Consider the following 21,379-nt stretch of genomic DNA (forward strand, 5'->3'; position numbering starts at 1 on the left):
ACATCATTTAAAACCAGAAATAGTATCAAACACTAAAAACAATTATTGTAAAATAAATTATTTAGAAATAATCATAAGTGTATAAAATGAACCTGATAAAGGAATATAATATAATATATATATATATATATATATATATATATATATATATATATATATATATATATATATATATATATTTATACAATGGTACTAATTTCAAGTTCCTCGTTTAGGCCATGAGGCTTTAGCGTATTCAAAGTAAAGATCCAAAAAGTCTCACGCTGACAAAGTCTGGAAAAACGTTGGGTCTCTGGCAATTTGTTAGATATGGCCTCAATAATCCAGACACGTAACCCCTCTGTGGATCTATTATGAAATTCTAAAAAGTGTCTGGGGACACTATGTTTATATTTTACGATTCGGCACTGCGTTACTTTAACGGACAATTGCGCGGTTATGCAACGCTGTACCCAAATTAAATTTATGTAATTTTTTCCCCCACAAACAGAAATTTCTTTTGGTGGTATTTGATCACCTGTGCGATTTTTACTTTTTGCGCTATAAACAAAAAAAGAGCGACGATTTTGAAAAAATAACAATATTTTTCACATTTTTTTATATGAAATTCCCCCCAAAAAAAATGTAAAAATCTAAATTTTTTAACATTTTAGTCCAATTTATATTCTGCTACATATTTTTGGTAAAAAAAAAAAAATCGCAATAAGCATATTTTGATTGGTTTGCGCAAAAGTTATCCCAGCTACTAACTACGGGAAATTTATGTCATTTTTATTGTTTTTTTTTTTTAACTAGTAATGGCGGCGATCTGTGATTTTTTTTTGCGGGACTGCGACATTGCGGCGGACAGATCGGACCCCTGACTGACATTTTTAACACTTTTGGGAGTACCAGTGACATTACTACAGTAATCAGTGCTATAAATATGCACTGTTACTGTAAAAATGACACTGGCAGGGAAGGGGTTAATTTTTATTGGTGATCAAGGGGTTAATGTATGCCTGGTGCTTACTGACGTGTGTGGGGGGAGGGGACTGTGTGACACAGGGACAGATCGCATGTTCAGCTATGCTGAACCCTGCAATCTGTCCCTGTCTGTCACTTAGGAGATCCGCCCGCTTTGTTTACACAAGCGGACGGATCTCCACACTCGATCCCCGACGATCACCGCCGCTCCTCCCCTGGCCCGACTCCCGCTGTGACTGAATACAGCTGGAGCGAGTCTCCGGCGGCACGCGCGCGCCGCCCACAAGGGGAGGAGTCCAGCGACGTAGGTCTACGTCGCTGGACGATAACGAACCACTTTGCCGCAGTAGGCTCAATGTGAGCGGTCGGCAAGTGGTTAAACTTTACACTTTTTAAGTGAGAGTTTCTTCTTAATGTGTGCCAATATTTTGTGTTCTTAGATTTGTAGAGGAAAGGAATGTGGACGTCTTTGCATTGTAGTTATCCGGTGTCTTCAGCTAGCTCAACAAGGGCCCAAAGAGATCTCTGTACAGCAACGCACAGTAATAATGCACACTTGACGGAAATCGGACGAAATATCCTCCGATCTTTCTCTCTCTTGCTCAGCGTTCACAACCGTTTTTAGTTGACAGTGCATAAATGTTCACGAAATTTCTCGTCCGATTTTTTTTTTTTTTTTTTTTTGGACATTTGTTCCTACACTTCCGGGTTGTCAGCAACTTCAGATCATGTGCGGTCTTTCGTATCCGATTTTTCGTGGACGTACTGCATACACATTAGACGAAAATCAGTCGTCTGGGGACGGACGATAAACATTTTGGTGTTTGTCCCTCCTTTTTTTTTGTTGAAAATGTCGGCTGCTGAAAGTTGTGTACACACTAGGCGAAAATCGGGCGATTTTACCTCGGACGGGAATTTTCAGCAGATTTTCTACTAGTGTGTACCCCACTTAAGGGACAACTTTTGTAAAGTGTCTCCTGTGAAGGCTCTGATGAGAAGATAAGATAAAGATGTCTGCACACAATGACTCTTTTAGCCCTATGCTCAAGGTGGGCTTCTGCCCACTCACCAATCCTGAAGATTCCGAAGCCCAAAAGAATGGATGTCCTGGAGCAGCTCTAGAAGAATGGCGACTGGCAACCTGATGACCCAGCGATACCTGTATAGATACACCTATAGTGACCTGGGTGTCCTCCCAGCCGATATGATGTCTGCGATCGGTTATCTGTGTCCACAGATAAAAGTAGCTGGCTGAGAGGGTCACCACCCTTCCCTGTTAGCTATTACTTCAGCTCAAAGGCAAGCAAAGGGCCGAGAACACCTTCTCCTACATCTGGTCCCTCGGGTTCCCCTTCCCTTGCTTCCAGGCCGCCTAGTGGTGTCCTACCCCTCCTCTTCGGCCCCTGTCTCTCTCAGCATGCTGGGGTTGTAGTCACCATGGGGCCACCTGTCTTTGGGACTACATGCCCCAAGATGCTCCTCTCCAACTCTTCTGATTGGTCCCCTGTGGCAGCCAATGCGCAGAGAAACAGAGCAGTGGGCTGTCCTGTTGAACACCGCTCTGCTAACACAGCGGCGCAGGGAGGGGGGAGGAAACCCCCTCGGCTGCTGTCTCTTTCCCTCTATCAGCAACCACTGCTTGGCTGGGGGATCGACACCCACTTCATTTATTTAACCACTTGACCCCCCAGAAGATTTTACCCCCTTCATGACCAGGGCATTTTTTGCAAATCATCACTTACTTTAACTGACAATTGCTCGGCCATGCAATGCTGTACGCAAATGAAATGTATAGCATTTTTTTGCACAAATAGAATTTCCTTTGGTGGTATTTGATCACCCCTGAGTTTTGAGTTTTTTTGTTTTTTTTCTTTTGCAATATAAATGAAAAAATTCTGAAAAACAAAACAGTATTTTCTACTTTCTATTATAAAACATATCCAATGAAAAAAATAAAATCTAATTTCTTCATAAATGTAGACCAAAGTGTATTCTGCTGCATGTCTTTAGTAAAAAAAAAATAAAAAAATCTCAATAACTGTATATTGATTGGTTTGTTGCACCAAAATGTTGTAGGACCCTTTTTTCTCCACACCTTATCACATTGCATGGATGTGAACACCCATGCGTTGCGATTCTGGCAAGCGCACTGCATTTTGCAATCTGTTTCGGGGTACCGTTCATGGAACATGAAGCCCCCGTTGACATTGTGCTGGTTTGGCAGGCGATTAGTCATGTCCAATCCCATGTCAAATCAAAGCCTATTGCAGGCAACGGCACCGGTTCACACTGAGGGCGGGTTTGAAATCATTCAGCTGAAGGCGCACAATTTCAAACTCGCATGTCAGTGCGACTTCGGGGGCGATTTGACAGACCTCTGTATGGGTTCATGCACAGATGTCTATTGAAATCGCCCTGAAGTCGCCAAAAACAATGCAAAAACTACTTTTGGGAATCGGTGCGGCACCGCAAAGTCAGGGGTGCACCGATTCGGACAGTGACGTTGCCGGCAATAGGCTCTGATTTGGCATGTCAAATCTGCCCGATGTGAACGGGGGCCTAATGTTCCATGAACGACACCCCGAAACAGATTGCAAAATGCAGTGAGCTTGACAGAATCGCATCGCATGGGTGATCACACCCATGCGATGTAATTTTGATGCAGGGAAAAAAGGGTCCACATTTGCACCAAAATGTTGTAGGACCCTTTTTTTCCCACACCTATCTTATCTGCAGTTCTGGCAAGCATTGCATTGTGGGAAAGTGGGAGTTACTAAGATGGCAATAAAGGCAATTTTTAGCTAAAAAACGCTCAAATGCTGAAAAATGCCAATGCAAAAAAGCTGAAAAATGCTGAAAAACTCACTAAAGCTACTGGCATTTTTATAACATCCAGTGTGCATGAGGTCTAATAATGACACTGGCTGGGGAAGGGATTGACTTCAAGGGGTTAAATCTGTGCCTAACAAATTTAATGTGTGTAATGTGTGCTGCTTTTAGTGCCGGTCCACATTTATGCCATCACAGAGATGGCATGTAATTCGGAGCGCACTGCTCCTAAAATTACATGCGATCGCTGTGCGATGCAAAATCAGCCATACAGTTTGTATGGCTGAATGCGCACTGCAATCGCACCCAACAGGCACAGGACCCTTTTTTTGGTCCGCAACAGAATCGGATCGCATGGTGGTTCACACTAGTGCGATCCAATTCTGTGCGAACTTGCAGATCGCACTGCGATATGCGATCTTATCTGGGGGTGTCGTTAACCTTTAATTGACCCCCCCCCCCAGCGTATCGCATATGGCAGTGTGAACTGCCAGGGGTTCGGATGCGATGCGGGAACACGCTGTATATTCGCAGCGTTCCCGCATCGCAAAGGTGTGAACCGGGACTTACACACAGAACTGGCAGTTTTTTCTCTTAGCTTTTCAGGGAGAAGAAATAGACAGAGCGCTCTTCTGTGTAAACAGAGTTCTGTGTGTTTGTAAACACAGAACTCTGTGCTGGGATTGGACACAGTGGATCAGCAGGTTTCAGTCACAATCATTGGCTGAAACCTGATGATGGCAGCTGCAAGCTTGGAAACGTACATCGCCACCTGCTTCCGGGTTTTCGGGCATGTGTGTGCGTGCCCCCCTGCTGACCTGTGCTGTGACTGGACACAGCAAAGGTCAGCAGGGTGGGGCACACATGAGTACCCAAAAATCCGGAAGCAGGTGGGGATGTACGTTGCTGAGCCGAAACTGTGTTTATACATCCAATATCATTGCAGTGCTCAAATCCACTTTCCATCACCTTTGCGCTCAACACCAGATGTACTCTCACCTTCTCTCCATGACCCATATATTATATTAGGTCATAAAACACGTTTCCATTTTTATGGGGTCCTTTCCCTTCCAGCAGGTATCTCCTACGCTCTCTGGCTCTCAGAGCAAAAATACTACACAGTGCTTTACTATTTAGAAATCTTTTATTAAAACCAGTTCCAATGTAAATCCACTCACACTAAATAGTGGACTTATTCCCAGTGTACCTGAGTAACAAATGCAGTAGTACTGTACATAGTGGGTCATCAGCAGCCGGTATACATACACATTGTTCCGATTACTTCCTGATTCATGCTTTCGTGATGATGTCACCCAAGCTCCGCCCAACACGTTACGTCACAACCATGTGACTTCCTTAGGGATCATCCTGGGGAAGTCATGTGTTTGTGACGAAATGCTTAGAATATTTCTTCTACGACACGTTACGTCACAACCAAGTGACTTCATTAGGGATCATCCTGGGGAAGTCATGTGTTTGTGACGAAATGCTTAGAATATTTCTTCTATGACACGTTACGTCACAACCATTTGACTTCCTTAGGGATCATCCTGGGGAAGTCATGTGTTTGTAACGAAATGCTTAGAATATTTCTTCTACGACACTCACATGCCAAGTTGCATAGAAGATGACTAAAGGCATTGGATTGTCCTCTGTCACCCTTTTTACCCCAGAGGGACCTCAATAATGGAGAAAAGCCCCTTTACATTAGTGGTCAGTGTAGAAGTGACCCCTTTTAAAGTGCAAGTTCAAGAAGAGAGCTGCACCTCAAAACATCTGAGTCCACTTCTGGACTGGAAGGATTTGCCCCCTTAATGACCAGGCCATTTTTTTTGAGATTCGGCACTGCAGTAATTTAACGGACAATTGCGCGGTCGTGCGATGATGTACCCAAATAAAATTGATGTCCTTTTTTCCCCCACAAATAGAGCTTTCTTTTGCTGGTATTTGTGAATCTGTGATTTTTATTTTTTGTGCTATAAACAAAAAAAGAGTGACAATTCTGAAAAAAAAATATATATATATATTTTTCACATTCTGCTATATAACATTCCCCAAATAAAAAAATTAAAAATCAATTTTTTTTAGCATTTTAGGCCAATTTGTTTTGTGCTTTTGTGCTTTTATTCATAAACGCCTTGCTTTGATTCAATGGTGTAATATGTAAAATATATTAATCTATGTATGATTGACATCATGTTGTTTGTTCTTACCTTTTTTTTCTTTTTCAAATTCTTAAATTAGAGGCTTTTGGCCTGATCATACTGGTTCCTGAAGAAGCCAAATCAATTTTCTGGCGAAACGCGTCGAACAATATGATTACGTAATGTTATGAATAGTCATACTACTATTTGGTCATCTTTTGTATGATTCCACACGCTGCAACATGTGTTTTTTGTGTTCTTTTTTCTACTTATGTATGTTTTAATATTAATAAATTTATACCTTTTTAAGACTCTGTTTATGCTCATCCAATGCTTGACCGGCCCTTAAAAGTAGGGATGATCGAACTTTTGAAAAGTTCGGATCGGCCAGAACATCCGAACTTCCCGAAAGTTCGGCCCGGATTTCAGAACCCCATTGAAATCAATGGGACCCGAACTTCGGTAATCAAAAAACACCATTTTTAAGCCCTAAAACCCAATAAATGCCCCTAAAAAGTGCCTAGGGTTCTGGGTCATGCCCCATTAACTATTAATCACACAAAAAAGAGTTCTTAAAAATTGTCATTTTTGATAAAAAAGCCAATTATTGAAAAATTAAAAAAAAAAAGAGATACTTTGGATTTCGTATCTGGGGGGTCTAAAAAGTGTACATGTGAAGTTTCAGCTCTGTAGCATGTCCAGAACCATAAAAAAAAGATTGTTTGTATTAGAAAACTTTCAGCACAGGAGGTTGGCTTCGCTGCTGTAACACCTTGCCGGTTTAATAGCAGGCATTTTTTTGGGTTCTTTGCAGTCAGGAAAAACATCTGAACTTGTGTATAGTGGTACTGTGCACAAGTTCTGATGTTTTGCCTGCCTCCAAAAACTCCCAAAAAATGCCAGCAAAAACACACCTGGGCGTTTTTTTTTTTGACGCTAGCGTTTTTTTTTGGCATTTTTTGGGGTTCTTTTGAGGCAGGCAAAACATCTGAACTTGTGAATAGTGGTATATATACACACATAATTATATGTATATAGACACCTAGCCATATATAGGTGTGATAGTAGCAGAAATATATTACTGTAAATGATTTCATTAGCGCAAGCATATATTTCTGCTACTATCACACCTATATATGTCTAGGTGTGTATATAAATATATGTATGTGTGTATATACACACCACTATACACAAGTTCAGATGTTTTGCCTGCCTCCAAAACCCCCCAAAAAATGCCAGCAAAAACACACCTGGGCATTTTTTTTTTGACTCTAGCGTTTTTTTGGCATTTTTTTGCGTTCTTTTGAGGCAGGCAAAACATCTTAACTTGTGTATAGTGGTATATATACACACATAATTATATGTATATAGACACCTAGCCATATATAGGTGTGATATTAGCAGAAATATATTACTGTAAATTATTTCATTAGCGCAAGCATATATTTCTGCTACTATCACACCTATATATGTCTAGGGGTATATATACAGACATATATGTGTATATATACCCCCTATACACATGTTCAGATGTCATGTCTGACATCAAACATGTCCTCAAAAAAGCACTGGCAGTGGCAGCCCCTGCAGCATGAAAAATGCTTGGCTGGTGAGAAGCCATATGCCTGTCCCGAAGCAATTTAGAGAAATGATCATTTCTCTATAGCGGTCACCCTGCTATGGAAGGGTTTTGTCACCCTTCCATAGCAGTCACTGTCAGTTAACCCTACACTACACTACGGTCCCTTCACACTTAACACTTTCCCTACAGAAACTAAATTTTTGAAGCTAACTTAAGTGTAAAGGAGCACTCTAACTACACTAGATATCCCTTTCCTCACACTAAAAATAGCTAAATGACACTTTTAAAGTAAAAGTAACAGAACTGCTTCCACTCTCTTCCATGTCCAGTATAACAATGCTATGAATATGGCGGGGGTGATCTTATATACTGGGGGGCGTATTCACTAATGATTGGTCTAGGGACCCCCTAGTCACTCCAATCACATTCCTAGCATTCTCCTGCCCCCTCAATTGGCTTTTGCTAATGGTTCTGGTCCAATCACGGGCTTTTAAAGCCCATTTCCTGAAGTATTGCATTTTGGTCGGTTCTGGTTGCCGAATTCCGAACTTTTTGGGCAAAAAGTTCTAAATTCGGCCGAACCTCGAACACCCAATGTTCGGGCCGAACCGATGGTGGACCCGAACCGTTCGATCATCCCTACTTAAAAGTCCCCTTCTTTCTTGGGAAATTCACCTGGAATTTTATCCCACAACCTGGTGAACATGCTCATTTCCCTTTCTTATTTGTTCAAATTGTTTTGTGCTACATATTTTTGGTAAAAAAACAAATCGCAGTAAGCGTATTTTGATTGGTTTGCACATAAGTTATCGCATCTACTAACTATGGGAAAGATTCATGTCATTTTTATTGTTTTTATGCTTTATACGCCATCTCCTGTCTCTAACAAAGACATGCATAAGATATCTGTGCAATGATCGTTGTTTTTTTCTATTTTTAACACACATCACACTAACGGAGTCAGTGGGATCCCCATTGCCAGAACTGGTGACCCATATCAATAACCTTTTGTTTGGACGGCTGTTGTATTACTTCCATTTGGTAAGAGGCTGCTCTTTTTGGCTCCTTGTTTGTGGTGGACCTTCTGAAGTGTTTCCACAGTGTTCATCATATTTCACTGGAGGACTCAGTTTATGTTGCAACTTTTTGAGCGCTGCTGTTTTTATTTTCTATTTTGTATCTGTTCCTTGCCAATGGGATATTGTGCTAGCAGCTCATACTTATACTAGTTTTGTTTATATTATTATTTATTTATTTTTTTTATCTGTCTCTTAGCGCAATATTTTGCATTTTTATTTCCATATGCAAACAGGTGTCGAGCTAGGGGAAAACTACAAGTTAAATAAATTAATAATAACATCCCCTATCTAAACTACATGGACACAATCATATGACGAGTTTCACCCCCATTAGACATCAATGGAGCATTTATATAAAAATACAAAACACATTGTAAAAAAAATGATTCTCGTGTCCAAATGTTAATGGGGTGGCGCAACTTTTATAATGAGCTAACACTAGATGAAAACCCCTCACGGAGACATGGGCACACTTTGTCAAAAGGATAAATTCTCATACTAAACTACGCCAAGGGACAAGTGACTACACGAAGGTGGCAGCATACCGTGTAAACTCAAGTGTGTAGGATTGATATCCCTAAGCTTTCTGACATATCCAAAATGGAGAAGTAAGAATGGACTATATAAGGTTGTGTATTGTCCGAGAGTAATTAGAAATAGTAAAAAATAATATAATAATAATATGGAGAATGGGAGAGAACACAAGTTGCCCCACTCTGTTAATATTTGGACATGAGAAGAATTTTTTACAATGTATTTTGTATTTTTATATAAATGCTCCATTGATGTTTAATGGGGGTGCAACTCATCTTCACAACCCAATGGATTTGCAATTTAGTGTTATATGATTGTGTCCATGTAGTTTAGATAGGAAACATTATTATTCATTTATTTACCTTATAGTTTTCCCTAGCTTGACACCTGCATATCCCTCTGTGTTTGCATTGGGCTGTATCATGCGTACTACTAAAAGCCCCCGCAGGGTTGGTGTGTGATGCGATATGTAACATGTATTGTAAGCAACGTTTTCATACGTAGGCACCCTAGATCAGGGGTCCTCAAACCTTTTAAACAGGGAGCCAGTTCACGGTCCCTCAGACACTGTTGGGGGCCGGATTATAGTTTGAAAAAAAATATGAACGAATTCCAATGCCCATATTTTATTTGTAGTGCACATAAAAACAGGAAAAACAGCGTACCCCCATCAATGCAGCGTGACCACAGCGTTCCCCCTTTCAATGCAGAGTGACCACAGTGTGCCCCCTTTCAATGCAGAGTGACCACAGCATGCTCCCATCCAATGCAGAGTGACCACAGCGGACCTGCTTCCTGATTGGCCAGGAGGAGAATCCGTGTGACAATAGCGAATTTTCATTCGCTATTGTCACACAAACGGGTGGGCTAGGGCGCAGTGCTCTGCGCCCCGGGTCCACCCTTTTCTGAAGCCTATTAGAGCTTCAGTGAGTGACAGGCAGTCAGCCCTGTGCTGATCCCGGCCGGCGGGCCGGGTTCAGGACCCTGGCGGGCCGCATGCGGCCCGCGGGCCGTAGTTTGAGGACCCCTGCCCTAGACTAATGCATTCACAATCATGTGTGCATGTTTATTGGGGTGTGGGGGGGTTTAAGTTAAGTAACAAAAAATACCAATCTGGCATTTTAGTTTTTGGTGAAATTTGGATAATTATTCCACCTTAAAATTACTTTTGTCTATCTGAGATTTTGTAAATGAGTTCTCTGTGCTGAGTTCATGGGGCTGCACACTTGCTGTGTGTCTCCCAACATCCCCATTGGATTTTTTAGACATTATAAATTATGGAGACTGCAACAGGAGTGGCTGTAGTTAGCAACAACCAAATTCACCCAAATCTCAGAGGAAGTCAGGAACAGATTTAGAAATAACGTTGTAGGGTTCCTCCTGCTGGAGTAATGACTTTTGGGTGTAGGAGATGGATTCTCATTATCTGATTGATTAATCTAAAAGATGTTAGAGCATTGGTAAAGCATTCAACTTACCAACAACATGATCAGATATTACCAAGAGGACCACACAAACCTTCCATATGTCAATATAAGTTATGAGATATGGTCTCCTAGCAAACTCGTAGAAGATAGATTCTCAGCTTCTATGGTTTACTGCACTTAAGAATAACTGTTGATTGACTAAATCTAAAAGATGTAAGAACATAAGTAAAGAATTCAACTTACCAACAACATGATCAGATATTACAAAAAGAACCACACAAGCCTTCCATATGCCAATATAAGAAGTCATGAGGGAAAGGTCTCCTGGCAGTAAGCCGATGAGGTCCAGTTAGTGGCTCGGGGCTGGGATTAGTGACTGTTGGTGGTCAAGACACTGCAATACAATACAGCACAAAAATAGCATTTGAGTAGACTTTCCACTTCCTGCTTTTGTGAGAAAAAAATGTTTCTTGTATTCAGTGACCACATTTAAAGGCTTTTTCTTCAGCTATGATTTTTTTATTAAAATAAAAAAAGGGTGTGCTGATGTGAAAAATATAATAAAGCAGCAACCAAAGATCCAAATACCTGATTTGGAATGTGTGAAATGAAAAATAATGTCTGGTGCGCTAAATCTGAAGGTTGGCATAAACTAAAACTATAAACCTTGTCAATAAACTTATATCAACATATAGTATAAATAGACATAAGTAGAGATGGCCTTGCGGTTCGCCCGGCGGTCGGTTCGCGGCAAATTTTGCTTGTTCGCAAATTCGCAAAAAGTCGGACTTTTGCCGATGTTCGCGAATATGTCCGCGCCGCCATTTTTTTTTTCATTGTGAAGAACTTTGACCCATGACACAGCCGTCAGGTGGAACGGGATAGCCAATTGAAACATTTCAGCACATGGACAGTCCCCCTACCCTATAAATAGACCTGAGCTGTCGGCCATTTCACATTCCGCTTTCTGCCAGTGTAGGGAGAGGTTGCCTGTGCTCATCAGGGAGAGATTGCCAGACACAAATAGCTCTGTGAATATCCACAAACGTCCTTTTCAGGGCTGGTATTTCAGTATAGGTCTACTAGTATCTTTTCAGGTTAGGGAGAGGTATCCAGTCGGTGCTTTAGGGGCAGTTAGAGATCGGCAGCAATCACACAAATCGCTCTGTTAATGTCCACAAAAGTCCCTTTCAGGGCTGGTATTTCGGTATAGGTCCAGTCTCTTTTCAGGTTAGGGACAGGTATCCAGTCTGTGCTGTAGGGGCAGTTAGAGATTGGCAGCAGTGACACAAATCGCTCTGTTAATGTCCACAAAAGTCATTTAAAGGGCTGCAATTTTTTTGGTATTGCTGTGCAGTGCACTATATAGGGGGGAGGGGGATAATCCACAGTATAATATACTTTGTAGAAAGCATATTATAGTGGATTAGCAGTGTGTCCCTGTCAGAGGGCCCCTTTATGTGGGCTAATATACTTTGTAGAAAGCATATTATAGTGGATTAGCAGTGTGTCCCTCTCAGAGTGCCCCTTTATATCCAGTGTGTCTCCGTCAGAGTGCCCCTTTATGTGGGCTAATTTTTGGGGCCTATACAGGCTGACACTTACTTACGTCTTTTGTGGCTGCAAATATGACCTAAAGGTTTTTAAAGTTCGCCTCCCATTAAAGTCAATAGGGCCCGCCGCGAACTCGCGGTTCACAGACTTTTGAGAAAATTTGCGGCAGACGTTCGCGAACCGCCCTAGGCCGATGTTCGTCCATCACTAGACACAAGAGTCCTCAAAACCAACAAAATATTGTGTGTCCCACAAGTGTTTCAAACCGTGAAGGTAAACAAAATCCCCTGACGGGGTGTGAATCTTAACAAATCCAAAAATAGTGTCCAAATATTGTGTCCAACACAAATGTTCCAAACCGTGAAGATTGGACAAAAAAAACCCTAGAAAAAAGGGGGTGAGGATGATGTAAGTCCAAAATAAGTGAACTCAATCCAAATATAAATGTCCAAACAAGGAATTGCCAGCTGTGTATAGTGAATCGTGAATCCCACCACCTACAGAAGTGGCTCCTTACCAGACAGATTTGGATAATATGCAGTGAACTCCACCAGAAATTCGTGGATACCAGTGCTTGGAAGTAATTACCTCACTCCATGTCACCTCGTGAGAGAGACAAAATATCAAGCCCCTTACCCGATGGATGCTGATTTGTCGATTTGTGGTGCCTCAAGTCAGGTATGGGATTTTAAGGGCAGGAGTAAGAGAGATAAGCGGTAGTAGTGCAAATTATAGGTAACATTTATTTACATGTATAGGTTATATACAAAAATTCGAGTGAGCTAATGGGTAAAGTCCCATTGTGCTGGTGAAGAGGAAGTAATAAAGTGTGTATTACACGTGATAAGTGACTTGAACATAGATAGTAGATGGTCCTGCTCTGCTGTTCCTCGTATCAAAGGATAGGGGTAGATGCAGAGAAAGGGCCTGATCGGTAATCCGACATGTTTCGGCCTGTTGCGGCCTTTATCAAGGATATGTTACCGATTCTAGGATTAATTGAAATAAATTATCAGTAATAGCAATATATACTGTAATTCAGATTTTGATATACACAAAATGTGGTTTGACATATATATTTTTTGTCCACTTCCTGAGATATTGCCTCCCCAGAGTTTCTCCGGAAACTGCAGGAACAATGCTGTATTGGGTAAAAAATAGTGTGATTGAACTGGTAGTTTGGAAAGATTGAAAGTGTTCTCATTAATAATAAATTTGAAAAATAATAATAAATAAATTACTTCTTGGGCCACGTTTTTCTGGTCCAAGGATTCAATGTGGCTGTGATTTCCACATTGATAGAGATTGTCTGCAGTATTTGAGATATATAAAGGGGCTATTGTGAAATAGTACATCATGTGAAGTGAAGTACATCATGAAAAGAAAAACTTGAATGGTTTGAGTGAAAGTACAAAGGTTAGACTTGGAAAGGGAGATGCATCGCAATCTCCTCCAAGTCTGCACTTACGTTTTTGTAAAGAAGGTTGTATCACAGCATATTGCCTCCAGGTCCGGTTCCTCCCTCGATCCGGGAGAGACTGGAGGATTGGAGGTGTTCCCCGGCCTTTTAAAGGCTGTCACGCATGCGCAGTGATGCGCTGCGTGACGCCAATGGGCAGAGTCCGTTGTGTAGCAAGAGATGCGCCTGCGCGAGGCAGAAGCTGCATCCCTTGTAGCCATGCGGACGTGCCTGTGCGGCCGCCGACACAGAATAGAGGCCGAGATCCCTGGCGGGGATGGAGGAAGGTACATGACCGACCCATCGGCTTCAGAGTGCCCCGATCCAAGGAGGATTCGGGGCTTTCCGTGCCGGGAGCTCCTGGAGTCCAGGGAAGGGGCAAAAGGAAGAGTGGATGAACAGTATCATAAAAAGGCATATCTTAGGTGGTACACTACGTAAGAGTGTAGTCACCTGTTGTGTAAATACAGAAGGATAATAATCAAGGCATTAATTATCAAAATATATATCAAGAATTTTGCAGCAATATAATAACAAGAAGAAAACTTGTGAGAGAGTCTGGATTGGGTCAAGGGAAGAATATAGTCGGGCATAACCAATTCATTGTACAGAAATGTATTGGAAATTGGATAACGAGTTGATATTGCATTGGAAGGTCTATGCAACTAAATTGGGGTCCAACAAATTGTATGATTATTGGAAAGGTTGGTGGTGCCGTTCCTACATTTGGGATGTATGAGACAATTGTCGAGGGGAGGGGAGGGGGGGTTTTTTCATTTTTTGTTGAAGAATTTAGTCTTTTTTCCCAGAGGAGAAACCTTGGAGAAATGGGCGAAAGCTTTGTGCTTCGTTTAACCCAGGTGGGGTAGTAGCCTTGAGGCGTGTGATCCAGCGCATTTCCAATTGTAGCAAAGTTTTGTTCCAGTCACCGCCGCGTAATGGGATATGGATCCTGTCCAGGGCCATAAAGTTGATTTTCGGCATTTTATAGTTGTGGTCATCTCTCACGTGTCTGCCCAGCGGAACATAAAAGTTGCCAACGTGCATGGTCTGGAGATGTTGGTTGACCCGTTTCCCGAATTCCTGTCGGGTCTTCCCTATGTAGAAGGACCCGCATTCACAGGTCATCATGTACACTATTCCCCTGGTTTTGCAGTTACAAAAGTGTTTTGGTCGGAATGGGTCTCCATTCGGTAAAGTAGTATTTGTCGTTTGACGAATAACATAACATTGGGCACAGCACCCGCAGGGGAAGGTGCCTTTAGTCTTGCAGGGGTCTTTTTTAGATCCTTCCTGGAATTCGCCACGTACTAGTTGTTGTTGTAGGGAGCCTGCCTTTCTAAAGGTGATGGGTGGATGTTGTGGTAAGAGCTTGGAGGTGCTCGGTTCTTCCATAAGGATGGACCAGTTTTTTGTGAGGATGTTTCTGATTTGCAGGTGTTCATTGGTGAACCTAATGATTATTCGGGTATCGGGTTCAGTTTTGGTTGGTTCCTTGTTCTTGAAAAGAAGTGTTTCTCTGTCTTTGTTGTTTGCACGATTAAATGCTTTGCGTAGTGATGTTTTGGTGTAGCCTCTCTGTAGGAATCGAGAGGTTAGTGCATCAGCTTCTAATTGGAAGTTGGCTGGGTCAGTGCAGTTTCTCTTTAATCTGAGGTATTAGCTGTAGGGTATTGAGTTGATGAGGGGTTGTGGGTGAAAGCTGGAGGCATGAAGAATGGAATTGCGTGCTGTATCCTTTCTGTAGAGAGTGGTGGAAATTTTTCCTGTGGGGTCTTTATATATTAGGGTGTCAAGGAAGGATACTTGTTGTTTGTTGTAGGTCATTGTGTAAAACATATTGTGTTCATTCTGGTTCATCCTGGTTAGTAGTTCTGGTATCATATGTTCCGGCCCGTTCCATATAATCAATATGTCGTCGATGTATCTTTGCCATATGAGGATCCTGTCAGTGTAGATGGTATTTTCTTCATTTGATAAAAACTCTTGCTCCCATGAGCCTAAATAGATATTGGCGTAAGAAGGGGTGCAGCTGGTTCCCATCGCCACCCCGCATGTTTGGATATAGTAGTTGCCACCAAATGTGAAGACATTGTAGTTGAGTATGTATTGTAACATATCAATAATGAAATGATTGAAGTTTTGGTCACGTTCACTGTGACAACGAAGTGTTTTTTCAACTATCTGTATCCCTTTGGTATGGGGTATGTTATTGTATAAAGATTCCACATCGATCGTAACTAGATAGGTTTCTTCAGGTATGTAGTTTAGGTAGTGCATACAATGTGGAGCTGATGCTGATATGGAGCATATGTGTGTCCCTTTAGATAGATATTTCTTTCAGCAGCAACGGTAGTTGCAAAACTTGGAGTCCCAATAATGGTGTTATGGACTCCTACCATATTTTCCGGCGTATAAGACGAAGGGGCGTATAAGACGACCCCCAACTTTTCCAGTTAAAATATAGAGTTTGGGATATATAAGTTTGAAACTGGCTTCATATTTCTTTCTTCTTGCTGGTGGAGCCATGATAGGGTTTTGACTGTTGGACATGTTTGTATACTGTACTGGTGTTATAATGGCTGGTTTTAAGTCTGCTTGGATTGGCTCTCCCTGTCTGCCCAGCCCTCCCTGTCTCAGAGACTATAGTATGCCCAGGGTATGGAAAAAAGAGAGAGAGAGCGGCGATGTGACCAGAAAAGCATGCCTCTTTCACCTGTCTGGCCTGCCCTTGTATCCTATTACCGTATCTCCTTCTCTGCCTCTCAGATTACGCACATGCTCACCTGCGCCGCTCTACTGCAGTCCTCAGGAGCGAGACGCAGAGAAGGAGGTACGGTAATAGGATACAAGGGACGGCAAAGAGGCATGTTTTTCTGGTCACATCGCCTCTCTCTCTCTTTTTTTTCCATACCCTGGGCATACCATAGTCTCTGAGACAGGGAGGGCTGGGCAGGCAGGGAGAGCCAATCCAAGCAGGCATACAACTCCAGGCATACCGCGGCCGTTTTTGAGCCCCCCACCGCATATTCTCCAGTTCGGCTCCGAAGTTCCAGCAATCACCCTATAAGACGAACCCGGCGTATAAGATGACCCCCGACTTTTGAGAAGATTTTCCTAGGTTAAAAAGTCATCTTTTACGCTGGTAAATACAGTATATTCCTCTAAATTCTCTTCCGGAGGTTCTCCCCATACATAGAGCGGTGGAAATATGCAAAGGAAATAGGTGGCCCATAGTGCATTACCCCAGCAAAACTTTATTAAAAATCAAGGTGTACACTTACATAACCACAATGAAAACACGCATGGGATCCTCAGGTGTTCGCAGCCGCCTGCAGTGCGGACCGCGAGTAGTGACCAACTCCAGGCATAGGAATGTCCCATCTAAAATCCTAAGGAAAATGAATGATGAATGAATGAATACACCTGCCAGCAGATGTCCATTCTTCACTGTCCCAACCTTCTAAAGTTTGATGCATGTATACTAAAGCCAACTTAAAATGTACCTGAGCACCACACATTGAATACGCTATTTAATTCACTTTTACTATTCAAAGCAAACTCCCCCATCCATCCATGTCTCCATGTTTTATTTAGTTGAGAATTCACTTTAACCTTAGACCTTTTCTGGAACTTTTTGCTTACAAGTTTTAATTAGTATTTTTTTTGCTAGAAAATTACTTAGAACCCCCAAACATTACATATTTTTTTAACCACTTGCCGACCGCTGGCAGTACATATACTTCAGTAGGTCAGCTCTGTCCCGCGAAATGACGTAACCGTACTTCGCTTTGTGGTAAACACTGGTGGGGACGTGCGTGCACCACCAGAACTGCGTGCGCCCATTTGCCACAGGGGAAGCTAATCTGCACCCGCGATCGCTCCCTGTGGAGACAGAACGGTGGTCTGCCGTTGTAAACATGGCAGACCGCTGTTCTGTCAGCAATGAACACAGGGCTTATGTGTTCCTCCTATTTAGGAACACATTTCCCTGTGTTCATTCCATAAGTACATCCCCCATACAGTTAGAAAGCACCTAGGGACACATTTAACCCTTTGGTCGCCCCTGGTGTTAACCCCTTCCCTGCCAGTGTCATTAGTACAGTAACAGTGCATATTTTTAATACTGATTATTGTAGTAATGTCACTGGTCCCCCCAAAAGTGTCAAAAATGTCAGTTAGGGTTCTGATCTTTCCGCCGCAACGTCAAAGTCCCGCTAGAAATCGCAGATTGCCGCCATTAGTAGTAAAAAAAAAAAAAAATAAATAAAAATGACATAAATCTTTCCCCGAGTTTGTAGACGTGATAACTTTTGCGCAAAACTAATCAATATATTCTTACTGGGATTTTTGTTTACCAAAAATATGTAGCGGAATGCAAATTGGCCTAAAATGATGAAAAAATTGGATTTTTACATTTTTTTTATTGGGATATGTTTTATAGCAGAAAGTGAAAAATATTGTTATATTTTGTTTTTTGTCGCTCTTTTTTTGTTTATAGCGCAAAAAAAAAAAAAAAAAAAAATCGCACAGGTGAGTAAATACCACCAAAAGAAAGCTCTATTTGTGGGAAAGAAATTTTTATTTGGATACAGGGTTGTATGACTGCGCTATTGTCAGTTAAAATAACGCAGTGCCGAATCGCAAAAAAAAAAACAAAACAGTAAAGTTTAAGCCACATTTTTTTGTATATTGTGAAAGATGATGTTACCCCAAGTAAATAGATACCTAACATGTCATGCTTTAAAATTGCGCATGCTTGCGGAATGGCGACAAACTACAGTACTTAAAAATCTCCATAGGCAACACTTTTACAGGTTATCTGTTTAGAGCTTTAGAGAAGGTCCAGTACTAGAATTATTGCTCTCACTCCAATGATTGCGGCGATACCTCACATATGAACACCGTTTACATATGTGGGCGCAACTTACATATGCGTTCGCTTCTGTGCACGAGCACGGAGGGACTTTTTTACTTATTTATTTTACCATTAATTTTTTATTTTTTAGCTGTCCCTTCATTTTTTTTTAACACTTTTATTCCTATTACAAGGAATGTAAACAGCCCTTGTAATAGAAAAAAGCATCACTGTTCCTCTTTATTGAGAGATCTGTAGTCATAAAGACCTCAGATCTCTAATTTACCTTTAAAATCACAAAAAAAAAAAATGTCATTTTACATTTAACAGAAAAAGATTTGGCCCTTTAAGGTCATTCGGCGGAAGTGATGTCAGACATCGTTCTGGTCCTCCAAGGGCATAGAGTTGAGTGGTGGGCATCTTGCCCTCACTCGACTTCCTGCCCATCGCTCCAGCAGATCGGATCGTTTCCGCCTTTACCGATCTCTCCGGTAAGTGAGCAAATGACAAGGAAGGGCACCTCTCCCGCCGCCTCTAAAAGGCATCTCGCGGCAAATGCGCTGCTGAGACCAGAACCAGAACATGAGAATACCGGGATTACGGCAGCTAGCTGCTGCTAAAACAACAGTATTTAGCGTCAAAATAATGATGTAATGTATGTACTGCGGGCGGCTGGGCATAAAAAATTAGGCTTATGCTAATAACATACTTCTCAAATTTATAAGATGGGACTGAGGGTGGGACACCTCATTAGGCATAGGACACACCTCCTGCCATGGCCCTTCTTAAAGAAGTATTCTAAAAAAAAAATAGTTGGTTAAACCAAAAAGTTTTTTTTTTTTTTTACCATTACTATTTCTTTAAATTGGCTTTTGGAATTAAGATATGCAACAATTTATAAATCAGATTAAAGGTTTAGCACTGTAAAACACTTTTTGATAGATAAATAGTGCATTTTATATACAACTACAGTATATAGATCAGACCAAAATGAGGGACAAATGAGGAGGAAAGAGGGACTTTATTCCAAATCAGGGACAGTCCCTCATACTCAGGGACAGTTACATAGTTGTGATGTAAGGGGCACTGATATGTAAGTAGTACTGATGTATGAGAACTGTGATGTAAGCGGCACTGTTATGTAGGGGACACTGTGATGTAAGCGGCACTGATGTGCGGACACTGTGATAAAGGCACTGTGATGTAAGCGGTACTGATGTACGGGCACTGTGATGTACGTAGTACTGTTGTACAGCACTGTGATTTAAGCAGTACTGATGATTTTTTAGCACATGTGCAGCTGATCACACTGTTGCAATTTGCAAACTTTGTCTCATGCACATCAAGCGTGGCAAAAATACCAGCCATTTGGATACCACATGCTTGACAAGGCATTTAACCTCCCACCACTCAGCCCTTTGGCAAGAGCAGCTGAAAGTCACACAAAAAGGACCACCAAATTGAGGACATGTTCCAGGCATGGCACATGTGTCAACTTTCTCTGTCTAAGGGCAGACATGAGGTTTGTGCCATTATCGCACACCACCATTCCTGGCTCCAGCTGGCGTGGTGTGAACCACCTCTGGGCCTGCCCCTGCAGAGCTGCAAGAATCTCTGCTCCGGTGTGGTTCCTGTCCCCTAGACACACCAACTGAAGCACTGCATGGCACCTTTTAGCCTGACTCATTGAATAGCCCCTTGAACGCTTAGGGGGTACTTGTGGTTCGCAGGATAATTCAGCAGAGGAGGGCATGGAGGAGAAGAAGGAGGAGGGGTGGAGCTGACAAATCCCGCATCATCACCACCAGCTGTATGGAGACGTGGTGGAAGCTGCAGCACTGAGCCCTGCCCTGCATCCTTCTGAATTTCAAGCAGAGTTACCCAGTGTGCTGTGACCTAAATATAACGTCCTGGCAATTCTTGCTGGACAACATGACAGCAGTAACGTGGACTTTGCAGCTGACTGCCTTGCCCAACAATGCCACAACATTGCCTTCCACGTGATGGTACAGAACTGGAATGGCCTCATATAAAAAGAAATAGCGACTGGGAACCTGCCATTGTGGTACAGCACATTCTGAAAATTCACAGAAGGGAGCAGAATCCAACAGACAGAAAGAGACAAGTTGTAAAGCCAGCATCTTTGACAAGCTTGCATTAGACTCTATGGGGGGCAGTGACTGTATTTTTTTTCTTCGCTGCAGCAGATAGGTTAGAGAAACTTGCCAGCTATAGTCTACAGCTGGTGGTGTGCTACTGGCAGATGTACTGCAAGGACCTGGGACACCCTGCGCTATACCATCATCCTTGTCAGTGGAGGCTGCTGAGAGGTCATGAGGTATAGTGGGGGTAGACTAAGGTGAGTAAGAAGGAGGAACAGAATTGCATAATTTTGTGTGATTTTCAGGTGCTCTTGCCAACGGGCTGAGTGGTGGGAAGTTAATTGTCTTGTCAAGCATGTGGAACCCAAATGGCTTGTGTTGTTGCCGCACTTGATGTGCTTGAGACAAAGTTTGCAAATTGCAACAGTGTGATCGGCTGCACGTGTGCTAAAAAAGGCCCAGACAGCTAAACTGTGAGAACGGTTCTGGGAGATAACAGCTACACAATTGGATGGAATAGGGTGACTGCTCTCTACTCATCCATGATGGCTGCCTCATCAGGGTTGAGCCTCACCCTCATTTTCCTCCTCTAATCTGTCCGGCACCCAAGTCGTGTCAGTGACTTCATCATCATCATCTCCTCCATCCTCATTACCACTGGAGACAACTTGGTAATACGCTGTGACTGGGGGAACATGACTGCCAAATTGTGTACTAGTGTTCTCCCCTTTCTGTAGACTTATGTTCCTTCCTTCCTCAACCTCAGAAGCAACATCTGAATCAAGTAATGGCTGTGCACCGTCAAGGAGCAAGTGGCTGATGCTGTGTTCAAATAACTCAGCTGA

At 42.2% G+C, this 21,379-nt stretch overlaps 1 protein-coding gene across 1 annotated transcript in view; it reads right to left on the reverse strand.

The window, feature by feature from the left end:
* LOC309546611 (uncharacterized protein) overlaps positions 1–10,918 on the reverse strand; it is a gene marked incomplete at its 3' end in the record, with an annotated part of 85,479 nt that extends 74,561 nt beyond the window's left edge. Inside the window, exon 1 of the mRNA XM_082246350.1 lies at positions 10,805–10,918. Within this exon, the coding sequence (XP_082102476.1) occupies positions 10,805–10,871 (67 nt within the window). The 5' untranslated portion in view covers positions 10,872–10,918. The remainder of the gene's footprint in view (positions 1–10,804) is intronic.
* Between the last annotated feature and the right edge of the window lie 10,461 nt (positions 10,919–21,379).

Source organism: Pelophylax lessonae (assembly GCF_965119305.1).
Source record: "Pelophylax lessonae genome assembly, chromosome: 2".
NCBI lineage: Eukaryota > Metazoa > Chordata > Amphibia > Anura > Ranidae > Pelophylax > Pelophylax lessonae.